Raw genomic sequence first — 16290 nt, 5'->3', positions numbered from 1 at the left:
AACTAGACAGCAATGACATCAGAGAACAAAGAGTGGAAGAAAACTACAGGTACTTTTTGGTCACGGGACAAAAGGGCCAGAGCTCAGTCACTTCCAGTTGGCCAGTACTTGGCAAAGGGCACCGTAAATAAAGGTGCAGACAATGGATGACATGGCCATCACACGAGGCTCCGTAGTAGTGACTCCTGTTCCCTGAGTGTTTGTCTGATGTTCATCTCACTGAACACGAGCAACCATTTGGTGAGACAGGAATCGTTACCACTTTCTAGACAAGGCAACCCACGTTTTAGCTGAAATCACTTGCTCACAACTGGGTGGCCGGAAAGGAAACCCAGGCCTGCCAGATCCTACGATCCACGCTTTAAGCCAGGGCCATAAATAAGCAGAGAGTAGAGATATTAGGTTTTGTGGGCCAAACTACTCAAACCTCAGTTGAAGTGTAAAAGTGGCCACAGACAGTATATAAATGAATAAGCATGACTGTATTCCAATAAAACTTTATTTACAGAAACAGGTGGCAGGCTGGATCTGGTTCTCAGGCCTTAGTATGCTGACCCCTGCTCTAAGTCACTATTCAACCCTGTCTCCATTTAGTATCAGGTCTTACCATTCAGCAAATATTTAATGAATACCTGGCATGTGCCAAGATCTGTTCTTGGCTGGAGATATAGCTGTGAGCAGACTGGAAAGAGTCCCTAACCCTCTGGAGCTTACCTTTGTGTAGGCATAACAAGTAAATAGTTATATCTATATCTATAGAGTACACATTTATATAGATATAGATATAACTATGCACACAAACACATATACACAAAGTATATAATACAAAGTATATATAACGTATATATAATATGACATGATATAATATAATATAATATAATATATCATATCATATCATATCATATCATACATAATATAATGTCAGGAAATGACAAACGCAATCAAGACTGACTGAATGCTTGCCATAAATTAAACAAGATGGGTTGATAAATGACATCACTCTTAATAACTGCCCATAGCAAAACATGATGATTGAGGTTCAGTTCTTTGTTAGTTTGAAATATGCTGAACACACAAACATCCCAACAATAAAACAGACGTCCACGCAGTTACGTATGTCAGCACACACTCAGGCAAACGTAAAGTTTGGTCCTACCTTCCTATGTTTTATGTTCCCAATCTTCTATTCCAGTCACCTTAACTGACATCTTGCGAGTAACAAAGCCTCATGATATCTAAGGGAACTTTTCTTCCTGGCCGGGGATCTTAAATTAGTACCCATGAGTCCAACTGGTTTCCTGGGGCTGTGCCAGGCCCACCCTAACCATTTGTAAATTTGTTAAAACAGCAGCTACGACGTATGGTTCAACTGTTTCCTCCAACAAAAGACAGATGGCTTCAGCAAATTTTAACTTTCTCCATTGACGAGCCACCCTGCTCCGGAGCAGAGGGGTGTGTGATGAGTGTGCATGTCCACCAAGGCACTGGCAGTCACAAGGATGTGGGGGTGTGACGCAGGCGTGAAATCTGTGGCGGGGGCTAAAATGAAAGAAGATAAAGCAGATCACAAGCATACCAGCTTGTTGTAAGAACATATGGTTTCAGACTTTGAAATTTCTGGACTACAGACACGGATCCTCATTTATAACCCAACCAAATGGCCAAAACCAGTAAAAATGGCCGATATTACACCAAAATGTAAGTTTGAATTATTTGGTCAGAAGAAAGGATAACACTTAATAGCACCTTAGTATGTGCCAGGTAATATATAAACACTTTTCCATTTATTATTAAATATTAACCCCATTTTTCAAGATGAGGAACCAAGTAAGACGTTAAAACATTTGTCTCAGGCCCTACAGCGAATAAAATGGGAAGTGAGAATTTGAATCAAGAATGGAGAAGGAGGGCAAAATAAAAACAAGACATACTTGCCTTAGATTTCTGGGATCTTAAGAACTGGAAGGGGCATAAACCGATCACTTCCAGTCAGAGCTTTTTATTTTAGGGAAGTGAAAACAGAGAAGCTATTTGCCCAACGTCACACAAGAATTATTATTTTCAGAACTGGGTCTAGAATCCAGGGCTTCAGACATGAAATCTGCCGCTTCTATTCCACGTTGGCTTGGAAAATGAATTAACAAATAAACTAAGTGTATTAACAAATACACTAAAATTCCATAGGGAATTTACTATGTTTTAAGCTCTTTAGTGTGCAGACTTCGTAATATCAGCTTTGGCATAATAGGGACACCCCCATACTTTCTTCCTGGTTCTTGGTTCACTTTGGATCATCAAGATCATTAGGAATTTTATTTTTGACCCTGAATACTTCACAATATTCAGGTGAAGTATACCCTCCTCACCAAGGTATACAATGTCACTGTCAATTAACTGCCCAGTTTAAGGAGAGTTTGGTTTTCACTGAGCTCATCAATCATTTCCCAATGCCCCATATAACATGTACAGAAAATAGACATGTAAACTCAAAAGACAGAAATTAGATCATCTGAAATTTAACTCTAGGCAATCAAAATAAACATTCTCCTCATTTGTTAATGTAGCGCACAGTGAAGAGTTTTATTCCTGGACACGTCCAGAGAATTCGAGGATCTCTCTTTCCTGATTCTAGACAAAACTATGAAACCAATTATGCTAGTTCCTGACATCTTCATACTCTAGAATTTGTCCACCACTTTATAACTGATGCTTTTATCTTCACTCCAAATATCCAATGTCCCACCACAATTCTTTGGCTGTTTGGACGGCCCCACGGCAGTGACTCAAAGTCCTGACTTCTACCCATGAGTACTGATTTTTAATTAGGGAGATCCTTCATAAGTTATTGTCCCAGGTCTGATAACAGACATGCATCTCAGGTCTGTTATCAATGGCAGATTTTTTAGAGTGACACTAGTGACAGAAAGGACTTATGGGGGAGCCAGAAGGCTGGGATCTGGGATGGTGCAATCCTTATACTCTTGTGTCATGTTGAAAATCTTCTTCATGAGCCACATGATTCCACTGAGCAGTTAATCTGTTGTAATATTTCCACTGTGTGAAAATATTGTAAGTACAGTCCAACAGTTCTATATTCTTCCTCTTTTTTAAAGGTAGCGTGGTATCATCAGTAATGGAAAGTTTTCCTTCCCTCTCCTTAGAGGTCTTCTCAACCGAAAGCTATGTGATTATTTTAATTCCGACAATATTCTTCTCTTTTGCTTCCGACAATATTTCTTTAGTCTAAATGAGTCTAAACTCCATGTAGACTCAGCACCAGGAATTCTGCTCACTGTCCTCCCAGGTGGCAGAAATGACATGGAAAGCCTCACTTCTGGATTTGATTATAATGATTACAGATGCAGACCCCGAGGACTCCAAACTGATCTTTAGTTACAGAAGAGCCGATGAGGTTGAAAAAGCTCCAGTGTGATGAGCCACTTACACAACACAAGATAAGCACCTACAGCCAACTTTGTAAAATGCAGGTAATCTGACAAAATAACTGCTCTTTCACCATATGGCAAGATTTTAAATGACTCTTACTTGCTTTACATTAAGGGTACGATGAGCTCTTCAAACTATGGATAACAGGAGGCTCGGCACTCAGGAGTAAATCATGAGTGATACTAGGTGAGCAGGGGCTACATGTAGAGGGGGGCAGTGTAGAAGTTTGCTGGGGCTGCCATGACAAAATAACACGGACTAGGTGGCTTAAACAACAGAAACTGATTCTCACAAGTCCAAGATCAAGGTGTCCGCAGGTCTGGTTTCTCCTGAGGTCTCTCTCCTTGGCTTGCGGATGGCCACCATCCATGGCCTTTCCTCTGTGCGTGGGCACCACCCCACCCCCGCCCCCGACGTCTCCTTGTTTTCTTATAAGGACCAGTCATCCTGGAGTAGGGCCTGACCCTTATGACCTCATCTAACCTTAATTAGTTCTTTATTTTTTTTTAAAAATATTAAATTTTTTTAAATGTTTTGTTTGTTTTTAAGAGAAAGCGAGAGACACACACACACACAGACTGCGAGTGGGGGAGGGGCAGAGAGAGAGGGAGACACAGAGTCTGAAGTAAGCTCCAGGATCTGAGCTGTCAGTGCAGAGCCCGGTGCAGGGCTCAAACTCACAAACCATGAGATCGTGACCTGAGCCAAAGTCTGATGCTTGACCGACTGAGTCACCAAGGTGCCCCTTAATTATTATTTTAAAGGCCCAAATATAGTCACATTAGGGGGTTAAGGGCTCAACATATGAATTTGGATGGGGGTGAGGCACAATTCAGTCCATAACAGGGACACAGACGTGGTTGCATTCAGAATGCTGTATTCACCAGCAGACACATCTTCTCTGAAGCCGTGCCTGCTGAGTCCCAAGGGACCCTGAAGGACTCTGTGGATTAGAAGAATCTGACTTCTAGGAGGAATTTCATTTAATACTCTCACAAGGCATTTTTTCTTCTTTTTTTATAAGGAAGCAAAACTGATTTTTCACACACTTCGGGAGATAGCAAGCCCCAGCAGAAGATGTGCATTCATCTTCATAGTAGTAAGAACTGGCTCATACTGCATGCATTCTTGAAAGAAGTGTGGGACACACATTATGTATTCCAGAAAATTCTGTGCACCATCGTCCCTGTGACCTCAATGTGCCAGGTAAACGTCATACTATTCCCATGTTTTCACCAACGTTCCTTTGTCTTTCTATTTTCTTTTTTGCTTTACTGTCACTATTTTGTTTTTCTTTCCTTTTTTTTTTTTAAAGTTTATTTACTTTTAAAGAGAGAGAGGGAGAGAGCGGATCCCCAGCAGGCTCCCCACTGCCAGTGCAGGGCCTGATGCAGGGCTCAAACTCAGGAACCATGAGATCATGACCTGAGCCGAAATCAAGAGTCAGATCCTTAACCACCTGAGCCACCCAGGTGCCCCTTATTTTGCTTTTCTTACATTTACATTTTTCTTTACATTTATATTTTGTGAGGGAATCTGAAGTTTATACTACTTGAGAGTTAAGAGAAAGACTGAGAGCCATAAACAACCAAATCAAAGAACGAATAAAGGAGGGAATGTCTTTTAAGTTAGAGCATAACCATGTTCAATACTGACATAATTTTAGGGGGGATCTGGTATTTCTTTAGTCTAAACGAGCTTTAACTGGGAGGCTCCGGGATGCACCCTTATTTTTCCTATTGAAATTAGTGATGATTAGTTTTTGACCTATGGAAATTTGCCCTATGAGTGTGCTTTAAGTAATAAAATATCCTCATAAGGCAGGGAAGAGGGCAAAGAGCAAAATAAAAGTGCAATTTATGAGGAGCTGGTACTTGGGACTAAGATTCTGTTTTTTTTTAATTGGGGCACTTGGTTAGATAATGTGTGAACCACAAGATTTCCTTCAGTCCCTCCAGAGACCTAGAGAAAAAGCCATTGGTTAGTAGTCTTCCTGGCTTCTTTTCTCTAGGCTAATAAACAGATCTCAGCCTTTGAGATTTTGCATTCTGCTGACACCAAAAAGCAAGAGGTAAACCCAATCCAAAAGCTTACCGAGGAAAAGGTCATTTCTCCCTGAGGCCTGGAGCGGCTACAGGTATTCGATGAAGGGCTCTTCCCTCCCTGAGGTGGCCTCAGATTGACCCTAAGGATGGGAAACACTGAAGGGGAAAGAACATGGCCATTGAAGACCATTCCCACTACCTCATCATAACTGCAGACTGGGAGAAGAGATTCCAATGAGATGCACCTCCCCAAAAGGGCTGGTGCACCATTAGAATTCAGAAATCTTTTCAAAAGAATTCTCTTGTGTAGATGTTATGTTGGAATGTGGACAGGGAGACCTCTCCCCGAGACAGGATTCCAGAGAAGGAAGCAACAAAAGGGACCAAGGTAACATGTGGGACACAAGGCGATCAAATATGAGAAAGCTGAAGAAGATGGAGAAAACAGAGAACAAAAGTTGGGGCTGTGGGAAATATGAAGCCATTCATTTTGCCCAGAGGGCCCCCCCATAAACAGAGGCACCACACTCTTCAGACACAGGCCATTACTATTCCTTATACTCATACCCATAGTTTCTCTGCTGTAAAAGGAAAGATTCTTCCTGATTTCTTGTGCTGGAGATCACACCCCTCTTCACCTTATCAGGAACTTCATTTCAGTTAATATCGTCTCTCAGACTTTTACCATCAATTTCCCCCTCTACTAGGTCATTCCCCAAAGCTCTATGGACATGCTCATGAATCTCGTATTTCTTTAAGAATCTCAAGTGCACAGAAGTGGAAGGTGGATTAATTACAAACTGTCGTTCTTGACGCACTCTTGTCATGACCTGCTTTTGCTTCTTTAGTTGTACTTTTTAAAATACTGTAATTAAGTGGGGTGCGTGGGTGGCTTAGTCGGTTAAGAGTCTGACTTCGGCTCAGGTCGTGATCTCGTGGTTCATGGGTTCAAGCTCTGCATCGGGCCCTGGGCTGACAGCTCAGAGCCTGGAGCCTGCTTCAGATTCTGTGTCTCTGTCTCTCTCTGCACCTCCGCAGCTTGTGCTCTGTGTGTGTGTCTCTCTCAAAAATAAATAAACATTAAAAAAAAAAAACTGTAATAAGTGTCTGCTAACCCACTGCCCAATGGAGAAACTAAAGCCTTAACAATAGCCTACATCAACCATATCATGCTGATGTTCCCATCTCCCTGCCTCCCTCCACCTGAGGAAACCATCATCACCTTAAATCCTAAAATTAGCATTCTGTTATTTTCTTTGTATGTACTTTTAAAATAGACTTAAAAAGTTTTGGTTGCTTAAAACTTTTACAAAAAATGGTAACATGCTATATTATTCTTGTATTCATTTCCGATTGCTTTTGTAACAAAACACGACAAATTTAGTGGCTTAAAATAAAACCAATTAAGTATTAGCTTATATTTCTGAAGACCAGAAGTCCAAAGTGGATTTTAACTGGGCTACAAACTGTCCACAGGGCTTGTGTTCGTTCTGGGGACTCCGGACTCTGGGGGAGAATCTGTTCCCTGCCGTTTCTAGCTTCTAGAGGCTTCCTACTGCCCCTGATGCCTGGCTCTTTACTCCTTCTTCAGAGCCAAGATCTTCAAATCTCTTCACTCTTTCTCTCTTTCCTGCCCACCCCCAACTTCTGCCTCCCTCTTCAAAAGACCTTCAAGTGATTACATTGGAGCCACCCAGATAATCGAGGATAATCCTCCAATCTTAAGATTCTTACCTTAATCACTTCTGTAAAATCCCTTTTTCCAGGCAAGGTAATCTACTGAGAGGTTTTAGGGAGTAGAACATGGACGTCTTTGCGGGGCACTGTCTTTGCCTGCCATAGTTCTCTTTCATGACTTACTTCGTTTCTTGAAATATTCCTCTTGTCATCTATCACTACAGTTTCCCAGGTTACTCATCCACTCTCCTACAGGTGCGCACCTGATGGGTCCCTGGCTTTGGCTACTGTGAGCTGTGTTCCTATGCACATTCTTGTTCATGTTCCCTGCTGTAGACATGTATAAATGTCACTGGGACAACTGGAATAGAATTTCTGGGTCATGGGTATGTAAATACTCAACTTGCAGTGATTCTGTCAAACTTTTTTTTTTTCAGCAAGGGCACCAATGTGTACTGTCAAGAGAAAACAGACATAAAATAGCATCTAATTATGGGGTTGCAGTTCCCTGATCATTAATAATAACAAACATTTCCTCAAATGTTTATTGTCCACCTGAACTTCCTCTATGAGATGTCAACTCATGGCTTTTCATCCTTTTTTTTTTTTAACAGATTTCAGTTCTTCATGTTCTCTTAATACTAACATTTTTTTCAGCTGTTTACATTGCATTTGAGTCTCTCTACCCCACTAATAAATTGTGTTTCCATTTTCTTTAAGGTTTTCTTACTGTTCTTTTAATGAAAGTTCTTAAATTTGTACAGATTTACCAGTCATTTATAATCACTGGTTTTTATTTATATTTGTTTGTTCTACTCTAAAGGAAAGGTTTCCTATCCCCATAGTCTAGAAGATTTGTCTATATTTCCTACTAGGAGTGCAAAGTCTTCCTTTTGGCATTTAAGACCTCAATCCATTTGGGGCTGGCTGTCACATATGTGGTGTGAGGAAATTCTCTATCTCATCTTTTCCATCCAGATCCCCTTTTTCACAATCTTCCTTTCCCCACCGTTGTGACATTCCACCCATCACATTAGAAGGCTCCATACAAAGTTTAGGTGCCTGGGTGGCTCAGTCGGTTGAGCATCCAACTTGGGCTCAGGTCATGACCTCGCGATCTGCGAGTTCGAGCCCCACGATGGACTCTGTGCTGACAGCTCGGAGCCTGGAATCTACTTCAGATTCTGTGTCTCCCTCTTTCGCTGCCCCTCCCCTGCTCGTGCTCTCTGTCTCAAAAATAAATGTTAAAATAAAATAAAATAAAATAAAATAAAATAAAATAAAATAAAATAAAATAAAATAAAATAAAATAAAAAAATAGAAGGTTCCATACATGTGCTCGTGTTCTGTCATCTCTATTATACTCTACTGATTAACTTGCTTATCCCTGCACTACTACTCTGTCTCAATGATGATAGCTTCAAAATAAATCCATATTTATTTTATCCTTTAAAATAAATATAGTAGGACATATACCCTATCCTTGCTCTTCTTTATCATGATGATCTAGATACTGGAGCCCTTTATTCTTCTATATACATTTGGGAAACATCATGTCAAGCTCCGTGAAAAACTTGTTGAGACTTTGATGAATGAAGCATGATGTTTGGATTGAATCCATACATCAATTTTGAAGATTTCATATCTTAAGGCTGTTGTCTCCTCCATGAACATAATACAGCTCTCATTTATTCAGTAATAAATCTCTTTTTAAAACTACTTCACTAAGGTATGATTGATATATCAAAGGCTATACATACTTAATGTACACAATTTGATGAGTTTTGAGATAAGTATACATCCATGAAATCATCACAATCTATGCCACAGACATATCAGTTATCTCCAAAAGCTTCCTCCTGCTCTCTTATTTTTATCATCATCATCATCAATGTGTGTGTGTGTGTGTGTGTGTGCATGCACGCGCACGTGTGTGGTGTGAAGTAAGAACATTTAACATAAGATCTACCTTCTTTGCAAAGTTTTAGGCATATAATTCAGGCCTATAGTTAACTAAAGGAAGAAGCTCTCTAGGACTTACTCATCTTGTATAACTGGAAGTCTCTATCCTTTGGCTAACACTTCCCCATTTCTCCCTTTCCCTAGCCCCTGGCAGCCACCATTCCACTCTCTGTTTCTAGGAGTTTGACTATTTTGGATTCATCACGTAAATGGTATCACGTAGTACTTAGGATCTGTCCTTCTGTATCTGGCTTATTTCACTTAGTATAATGTCCTCCAGCTATCCATGTTGTCACAAATGGCAGAATTTACATCTTTTTTAAGGCTGAATAATACTCCATTGTATGTACATTTCACATTTTCTTCATTTATCTGTCAACACTTAGGTTGTTTCCTTAGCTTGCCTATTGTGAATAATCCTTCAATGAATGTGGGATTGCAGAGATCTCTTTGAGATCCTAATTTCAATTCCTTTGGATAAATACCCAGAAGGAAGACTGCTGGATTACACAGTTGTATTTTTAATTTTTTGAAGAATCTCCATATAGTTTTCTATAGTGACTGTACCAGTTGACCTTCTCACCAACAGTGCATGAGGGTTTCCTTTTCTCCACACCCTCACCAACATTTGCTATCTTTAGTTTGTGTGCTCATAGGTATGAAGTGATATCTCACTCTGGTTTTGATTTGCATTTCCATGGTGATTAGTAATGTTGAGCACCTTTTCATATGACTGAGGGCCATTTGTATGTCTTCTTTGGATAAATATCTATTATGTTCCTTTGTCCATTTTTGAAAAGGGTCATTTGTTGTTGTTTTTGCCAATGAGTTGCAGGTGCTTCTTATAAATTTAAAAAATTACCCTTTATCAGATATACAGCTTGAAAATATGTTTTTCACATTGCATAGGTTGCCTTTTCATTGTGTTGATGGCATCCTTTCTTGTGCAAAAGGTTTTTAATTTGATATAACTCCATTTATCCATTTTTCCTTTTTTTTTTTTTACTGCTTTTGGTATCATATCCAAAAAAATCATTGCCAAGGCCACTGCCAAATAGCTATTCCCATATGTTTCTTCTTGGAATTTTACAGTTTCCGGTCCTAGAGTTAAGTCTTTAGTCCATTTTGAGTTGATTTTTGTGTATGGTCCAATATCATTCTGTGTATAGCCACAAGAACATTTTGTGTATGGTCCAGAATTGAATGAAGGATCCAATTTTATTTTTTACATGTGAATATCCAGTTTTCCCAGTACTTGTTATTGAATATGCTAACCTTTCCCCATTATGTAGTCTTGGTATCCTTGTCAAAGATCAGCTGACTATATATGATAAATCTCTTAATACAGTTAATCTCTCAATAAAGCTCAGTGATTTTTCTCTGTAAAGGTATTGTACACCTTAGGTTAGAGTGAAAATTAGTTTACTGAAAATACCTGAAGTTACTGTAAATAGTTCTTCTTTTTAATTCAGTTTCACATTTGCATCTAGCGTGGAAATTTAGCTACCTTGCTAAATGATTCCTATTACTGTCTGACAAATAATCGTACTATCGGCAAATAATGATAGATTTGTTGTTCCCTTTATTCTCATTCTCATCATTTCCAATTTCATTTCTTGCCATATCACAAGTTTGAAAACCATTTATGACAACAGACTTCTTAGTGCAGGAAGGTACCACGGCTGCTAAAGTACTGAAAGATTTTGTAAGTGTTTTAGGTTTACATTCTTCTTACAACCTGCCTTTATAGCTGTGCCATGCTTGTTTTGGCAGGTTTTACCATTATCCTAATTCCTCCTTATTGGTACAGAGACAGTGAGCTTAGACACATGTATAGTGATGATTAAGGCAATCAAAAGAACTATGTGGTAAGATAAATGAAAAAATACATATTAATAATATACAAATAATATAAATTATATGTATTTGTAATATATAACATAAATATAAATTATAAATATATTATGTGTTATATAAATTATATATACATGTATTATATATTGTATAATATAATATATATTAATTATAAATCATAAATCTAAATTATAAATATATAAATAATATAAATATATATATTTCAAATTTCTACTACGCCTGTTCTTGTCCCCTACCTAACATGGTAAGAATCACCTCCACTAGGCTCTTGAGGAAGTATATCAAGAGGAAGTATATACACTCCATATAAAAAATGATTACTCAAAAAAAAAAAAAAAAAGCTTGAGTCCTAAAGTTGATATGGGATAATAATCTCTGGCTTTACGAAGATGGACTGGATTAGTCAAAACTCCTTTCAGGTTCTTGCAAAGGGGCAGGTGTTTGGCTACCGGAACTCTGTGTGTAAAAGCGTGAATATCAACATTCACACTATACACAACATGGTTTGTGATAAAAATGACTCCTGATGGGTTAACTGCATACACACGGGGAGAATTATATATACTTCTAATGATGCCCGATGAAGAGGAATGCTTGGGGATGCCCTGCACACGTTAGAGTTCCCCTCCTCTATCCTTCTGAGTAGACAGGATCCAAGGATGGCCACCGTAGTGCTTTAGCAACTACAACATATTCCTGTGCTAAAAAATCTGTTGAACTATATAAATGGTTTTTCAAACTTGCTCTTTTGAACCCTAGTTGTCTCAAGGGCTATCTCTTAGTCGTGGTGGGTCAATTAAGGAGCCCATCTCAGGGTCTCCCGTTACAGTTATACCCAGAGCATACCCATCGAATTTCCTATTTTTTTTAGTAAGCTATGTAAAGATAATTGAGAGAGAAATGGAAAATTCCACTCTAAAAAGTATTTTAAAGTCATAGGCATAAAACTCCATTTTATGGAAGAAAGTCTAGAATTATGACCACTTGCTAATTGTTAATGTTAATCATTAATGATCATGGCTACATGAAACTTACAACATGCCTTAGAGACCAAAAGATACCTCCCCAACACCTCCAACAAAAGCCCAACAATATGCACCATAAATTTTCCAGATAATCCATCAGAATGTTGTATTAACTCCACAGCAGACGTACCAGTATAGGGTTCAAGTCATTTAAAAAAATTTTGAAATGCTATGAGGTGTAAAATCAAAAATGCTGTTTACATGACTGTGCCAGCCAGACTCACTCAGTCCAGTTCATCACCACGATGGTGATTGGTCTTTGCAACGGTGGTGTGGCATGAACATTTGTTACATGCTTTAACAGTATGGATGAGCATTCCACATGGTTTATAATTCTAACATTACACATAGATTTATGTGGCATAAATTTAACAAAAGAACTCAAACAGGCATTTACTTCCAATGAAGGAAGGCATAGTACGCAACAATTATTAAATAACAACCAATTAAACAATAAAATCTCAGGTCATACCCATGGTACTGGCCAGTACAGACACAGAACACAGAAGAAGCCCCTCTCCCACCTGGCCCCCAGATACATTAGCAGTCATAAACATAATCCCAGAGAAAGGGAGATGGGTGATGGGTCAGTAGAGTACCAGTTTCTCCACCCAGAGATACACGTGTGCAAAACAGAAATTAAGTTATAAAATAATAAGATTCCTATTACTTTTACAAATCTGTGTTTGAGAAATGATGGACGTGCCTGATCAAAAGCTTGTTGAATGATGGGGTGTCTGGGTGGCCGTCAGTTAAGCGTCAGACTTCGGCTCAGGTCACGATCTCGCAGTTCATGGGTTTGAGCCCCGCGTTGGGGTCTGTGCTGACAGCTCAGAGCCTGGAGCCTGAAGCCTGCTTTGGATTCTGTGTGTGTCTCTCTCTCTGCCTCTCCCCCCCCCAAAAAAATAACTAAACATTAAAAAAAATTTAAGGGGCACCTGGGTGGGTCATTCGGTTAAGCATCTGACTTCGGCTCAGGTCATAATCTCACGTTTCATGAGTTTGAGCCCAGCATCAGGCTCTGTGCTGACAGCTCAGAGCCTGGAGCCTGCTTTGGATTCTGTGTCTCCCTCTTTCTCTGCCTCTTCCCCTGTCACATTCTGTGTCTCTCTCTCTCTCTCTTTCAAAAATAAATAAACATTAAAAAAAGTTTTTTTTTTTTAATTAAAAGCTTGTTGAATGAATGAATATAGAGTTTAAATCAAGGAATGAACTGGATAACTTTTGAGGATCAGGAACCGGTTTATAAATACTAAAAATACCGACTGAGGTATATCTCTTAAAATCCATGACTATATATATATATATATATATATATATATATATATATATATATATATATTCAAATAATAAGTTATATCCCAAAGCCATTTTGAAAGAAAAATGTGTTTACTCATTTTAAAATGAGATATTTGTATAGTATTTTGTTAAGTACTGTCTTGCTTACATGCTCTAGAGCAACACTATCCAAAAGAACTTTCTGTGATGATGTAAAGGCTCTAAGTCTGAGCTGTTCAGGAGAGGCACCAGTTAGCCACAGGGGGGCACTGAGTACTTGAAATGGAGCAAATGCCTCTGGGAAACTCAATGGTAACTTTATTTCATTTAAATTAACGTGAATTCAAATAACCCCATACGGCCAGTGGCCACCTTCCTGGAAGGGCAGCTCTGAAGAATGAATTTTTCATTTATTTCCAAAGGGCTTTCACTTTTCCTTCACAACCTTGCTCAAGGTCACCTCAAAGCCCCGCACTATGCTTCCATGGAACATTCTGCGTTTCTTCAATTTAGAGCTTCCCCACTGAACAGAAATTATTCCAGTATTGACTTCCCCGGTATACTGTAATCTACATAAAAATAGGACAGCGTTTTATTAATCTTTGTCATCTCAGCATCCAGCGGAGGGACTGACATGTGGCAGGTCCTCATTACACTTTTGTGAAATGAATGAACAGAAAGAAGCTATAAGCAGCTGATTAAACAGGGAAGTTCTAAATGAAAATTTAACGTTTGTGGAAAACTATCCTTTTGCCTGCCATTTATTTTCTGATTCACATGCATAAAAGCCATTTCTGCCTTATTGAAATCCTAGCTAAGCAGGAGAGGTAGTGTTTCTGCTAAAGTAATTTCAAGGGTGTCTGATCAAATAAGCCATATGGCACCCTGGCAATTTACAGCTGCAACTCATCTGCTCACTCACCGTCGAAGATGGCTGCTTGTGAAACGTTAGAACAATCGGCTTCGCTGTGCTGCGAACCCGAAGGCCACTTACCGTCACCAACATCGAAGTCCTTGAACGCCAGTTCTGAGCCCGAGTCATCCAGAAGGATTTCGCCATTCAGTGTGAACATCATGGTGTGCTCCGTCATGTCCACCATGCATCCCACAACATCGCCCGCTTGCCAAGAGCGCCCATAGTGTTCGTTGCCCTGGTGCCACCGCTGGGCCTAAGGGACAGAAGAGTCTCTTGTCACAGACAAAGCCGGGAGAACAGCACCCACCCACCACTACTGGTATGACTCACAGCAGCTCCTTCTAGTAACACAGCAGGAGGAAGGGCTCAGTGCCACCCCACGCACCAGCGGGTCACACACCCTAAGCGATGTGGAGGTGCCTGGGAATTCTACGTCCCTTTGATTAACACTGTATGCTATGGAATCTTGAAGCACAACCCAAATGCTATGTCATTACTTTGAGGAACGATGACTTTAAAAATCAAACCCAACACACTTTCTATTTAAAACAAACAAACAAACCTCTGTGTCTTTAGAGGTTATTTTTCCTCACTAAAATGAATGCTTCTCAGGATTTGGGTTGTTTTTCTCCATTCCTCCAAAATGCAAAGAATTATGAGTAGAGAATAAAGCTGAGAATTTATCACTGAAAATGACATTCTAGTTTTCGTCTACTTCAAAATAAAATTCCATTCCTTGGAACCAATGGCATGGATACTTTAACAAAACAGATATCTTGAAGCATTTCAAGATATACTAAAACTTCAAAAGCTCCAAATCAAACCTAAAAATATTCTTAGGATGTTTACTGAAATAATACACCAAAAATTAAATGTGCCAACAATGTTTTGTATACAGAGGCGAAATTTCACATTATAAATACAATTCAAACACATTTTTGATAAATGTGACTTATGAATCTATAAGTACATTCCAATGATTTATGGGATCAAAATTAGTTACATCAATTATTTTGTCATATAAATCTTCTCATTTTCCCCTCAATCACTGCCTTCATTGCAAACTGATATGTCAGGGGGTATAGTCACCAATGTAAAGTAATGATATGATTATTTTCAAGTATAATACACTCTACTTTTAAAAATTTTATTTCAGAAAGTGTTAGCTTTCAATAAGTGTTAGATTTTCTATCTGAAATAAAAAACAGGTTCAGGAAATGTGGTGTTTCACAACAAAGTGGGTCTGTTGTCCCCTGGAAGACACATTATTAATTTCTAGCCTAGAAATGCTGTCCCACTCATGCCTACCTCAGTACTCAAATGTCAAATCTCCTCATGATTGCTTATTTACTCTAACTTTCCTTTTAATTAAAAATAGCTTTTCCCCTTCATATGAAAGGAATGTAAATTCATGGAAGAAAATCACAGAATAGAAAAGACTAAAATTTCTATAATTTTATCAATCAAAAAATGACTACCATTCTATTGTGGCTAGGTTCATATACATATTATTTTTTTTATTTTTAAATAATTTATGTACATAAAATAATCTTTAAACATTTATATAATGTATAAGTAAATAATAAAATAAGCACCTGACCAGCTTCCATCCACCTTAAGAAATATTACTAATAATGCTGAAAATGAAAACTTTTTGTCATTATAAACAACAGTCTCCAGCATTCTTGTGGCTATTAAATGTGTTTACCTATCATTGATAAATTTCTTCTATGGAATTGCTAAGTCAAAGTGTATGCATTTTTAATAGTTTTTTTTTAAATGTTTATTTATTTTGGGGAGAGAGGGAGAGCGAGTGCAAGCAGGGGCAGAGACAGGGAGAGAGAGAATCCCAAGCAGGCTCCAGCCATCAGCACGGAGCCTGATACAGGGCTGGAGCTCATGAACTGTGAGATGACGACCTGAGCTGAAATCTAGAGTCAGAAGCTTATCCCACTGAGCCACCCAGGCGCTCCAAAGTATATGTATTTTTAATTAGCATATGCATTTTAACACTTCTGATAGATAAGGATGATTCATTTTTTGGGTAGCAATGTGTTACTTCTTG

At 38.8% G+C, this 16290-nt stretch overlaps 1 protein-coding gene across 7 annotated transcripts in view; it reads right to left on the bottom strand.

The window, feature by feature from the left end:
• The window catches only part of RYR2 (ryanodine receptor 2), a 749501-nt gene that overhangs the window by 255494 nt on the left and 477717 nt on the right, over window positions 1–16290 (bottom strand). For all 7 annotated transcript variants that reach the window (XM_053207799.1, XM_053207801.1, XM_053207802.1 and 4 more), the window contains one exon: window positions 14304–14478. In XM_053207799.1, coding sequence (XP_053063774.1) covers window positions 14304–14478 — 175 coding nt within the window. The remainder of the gene's footprint in view (window positions 1–14303; window positions 14479–16290) is intronic.

This window comes from Acinonyx jubatus, chromosome D2 (assembly GCF_027475565.1).
Source record: "Acinonyx jubatus isolate Ajub_Pintada_27869175 chromosome D2, VMU_Ajub_asm_v1.0, whole genome shotgun sequence".
Lineage (NCBI taxonomy): Eukaryota > Metazoa > Chordata > Mammalia > Carnivora > Felidae > Acinonyx > Acinonyx jubatus.
The sequence above is the reverse complement of the archived record's forward strand: the minus strand, read 5'-3'. Positions and strand labels throughout refer to the sequence as shown.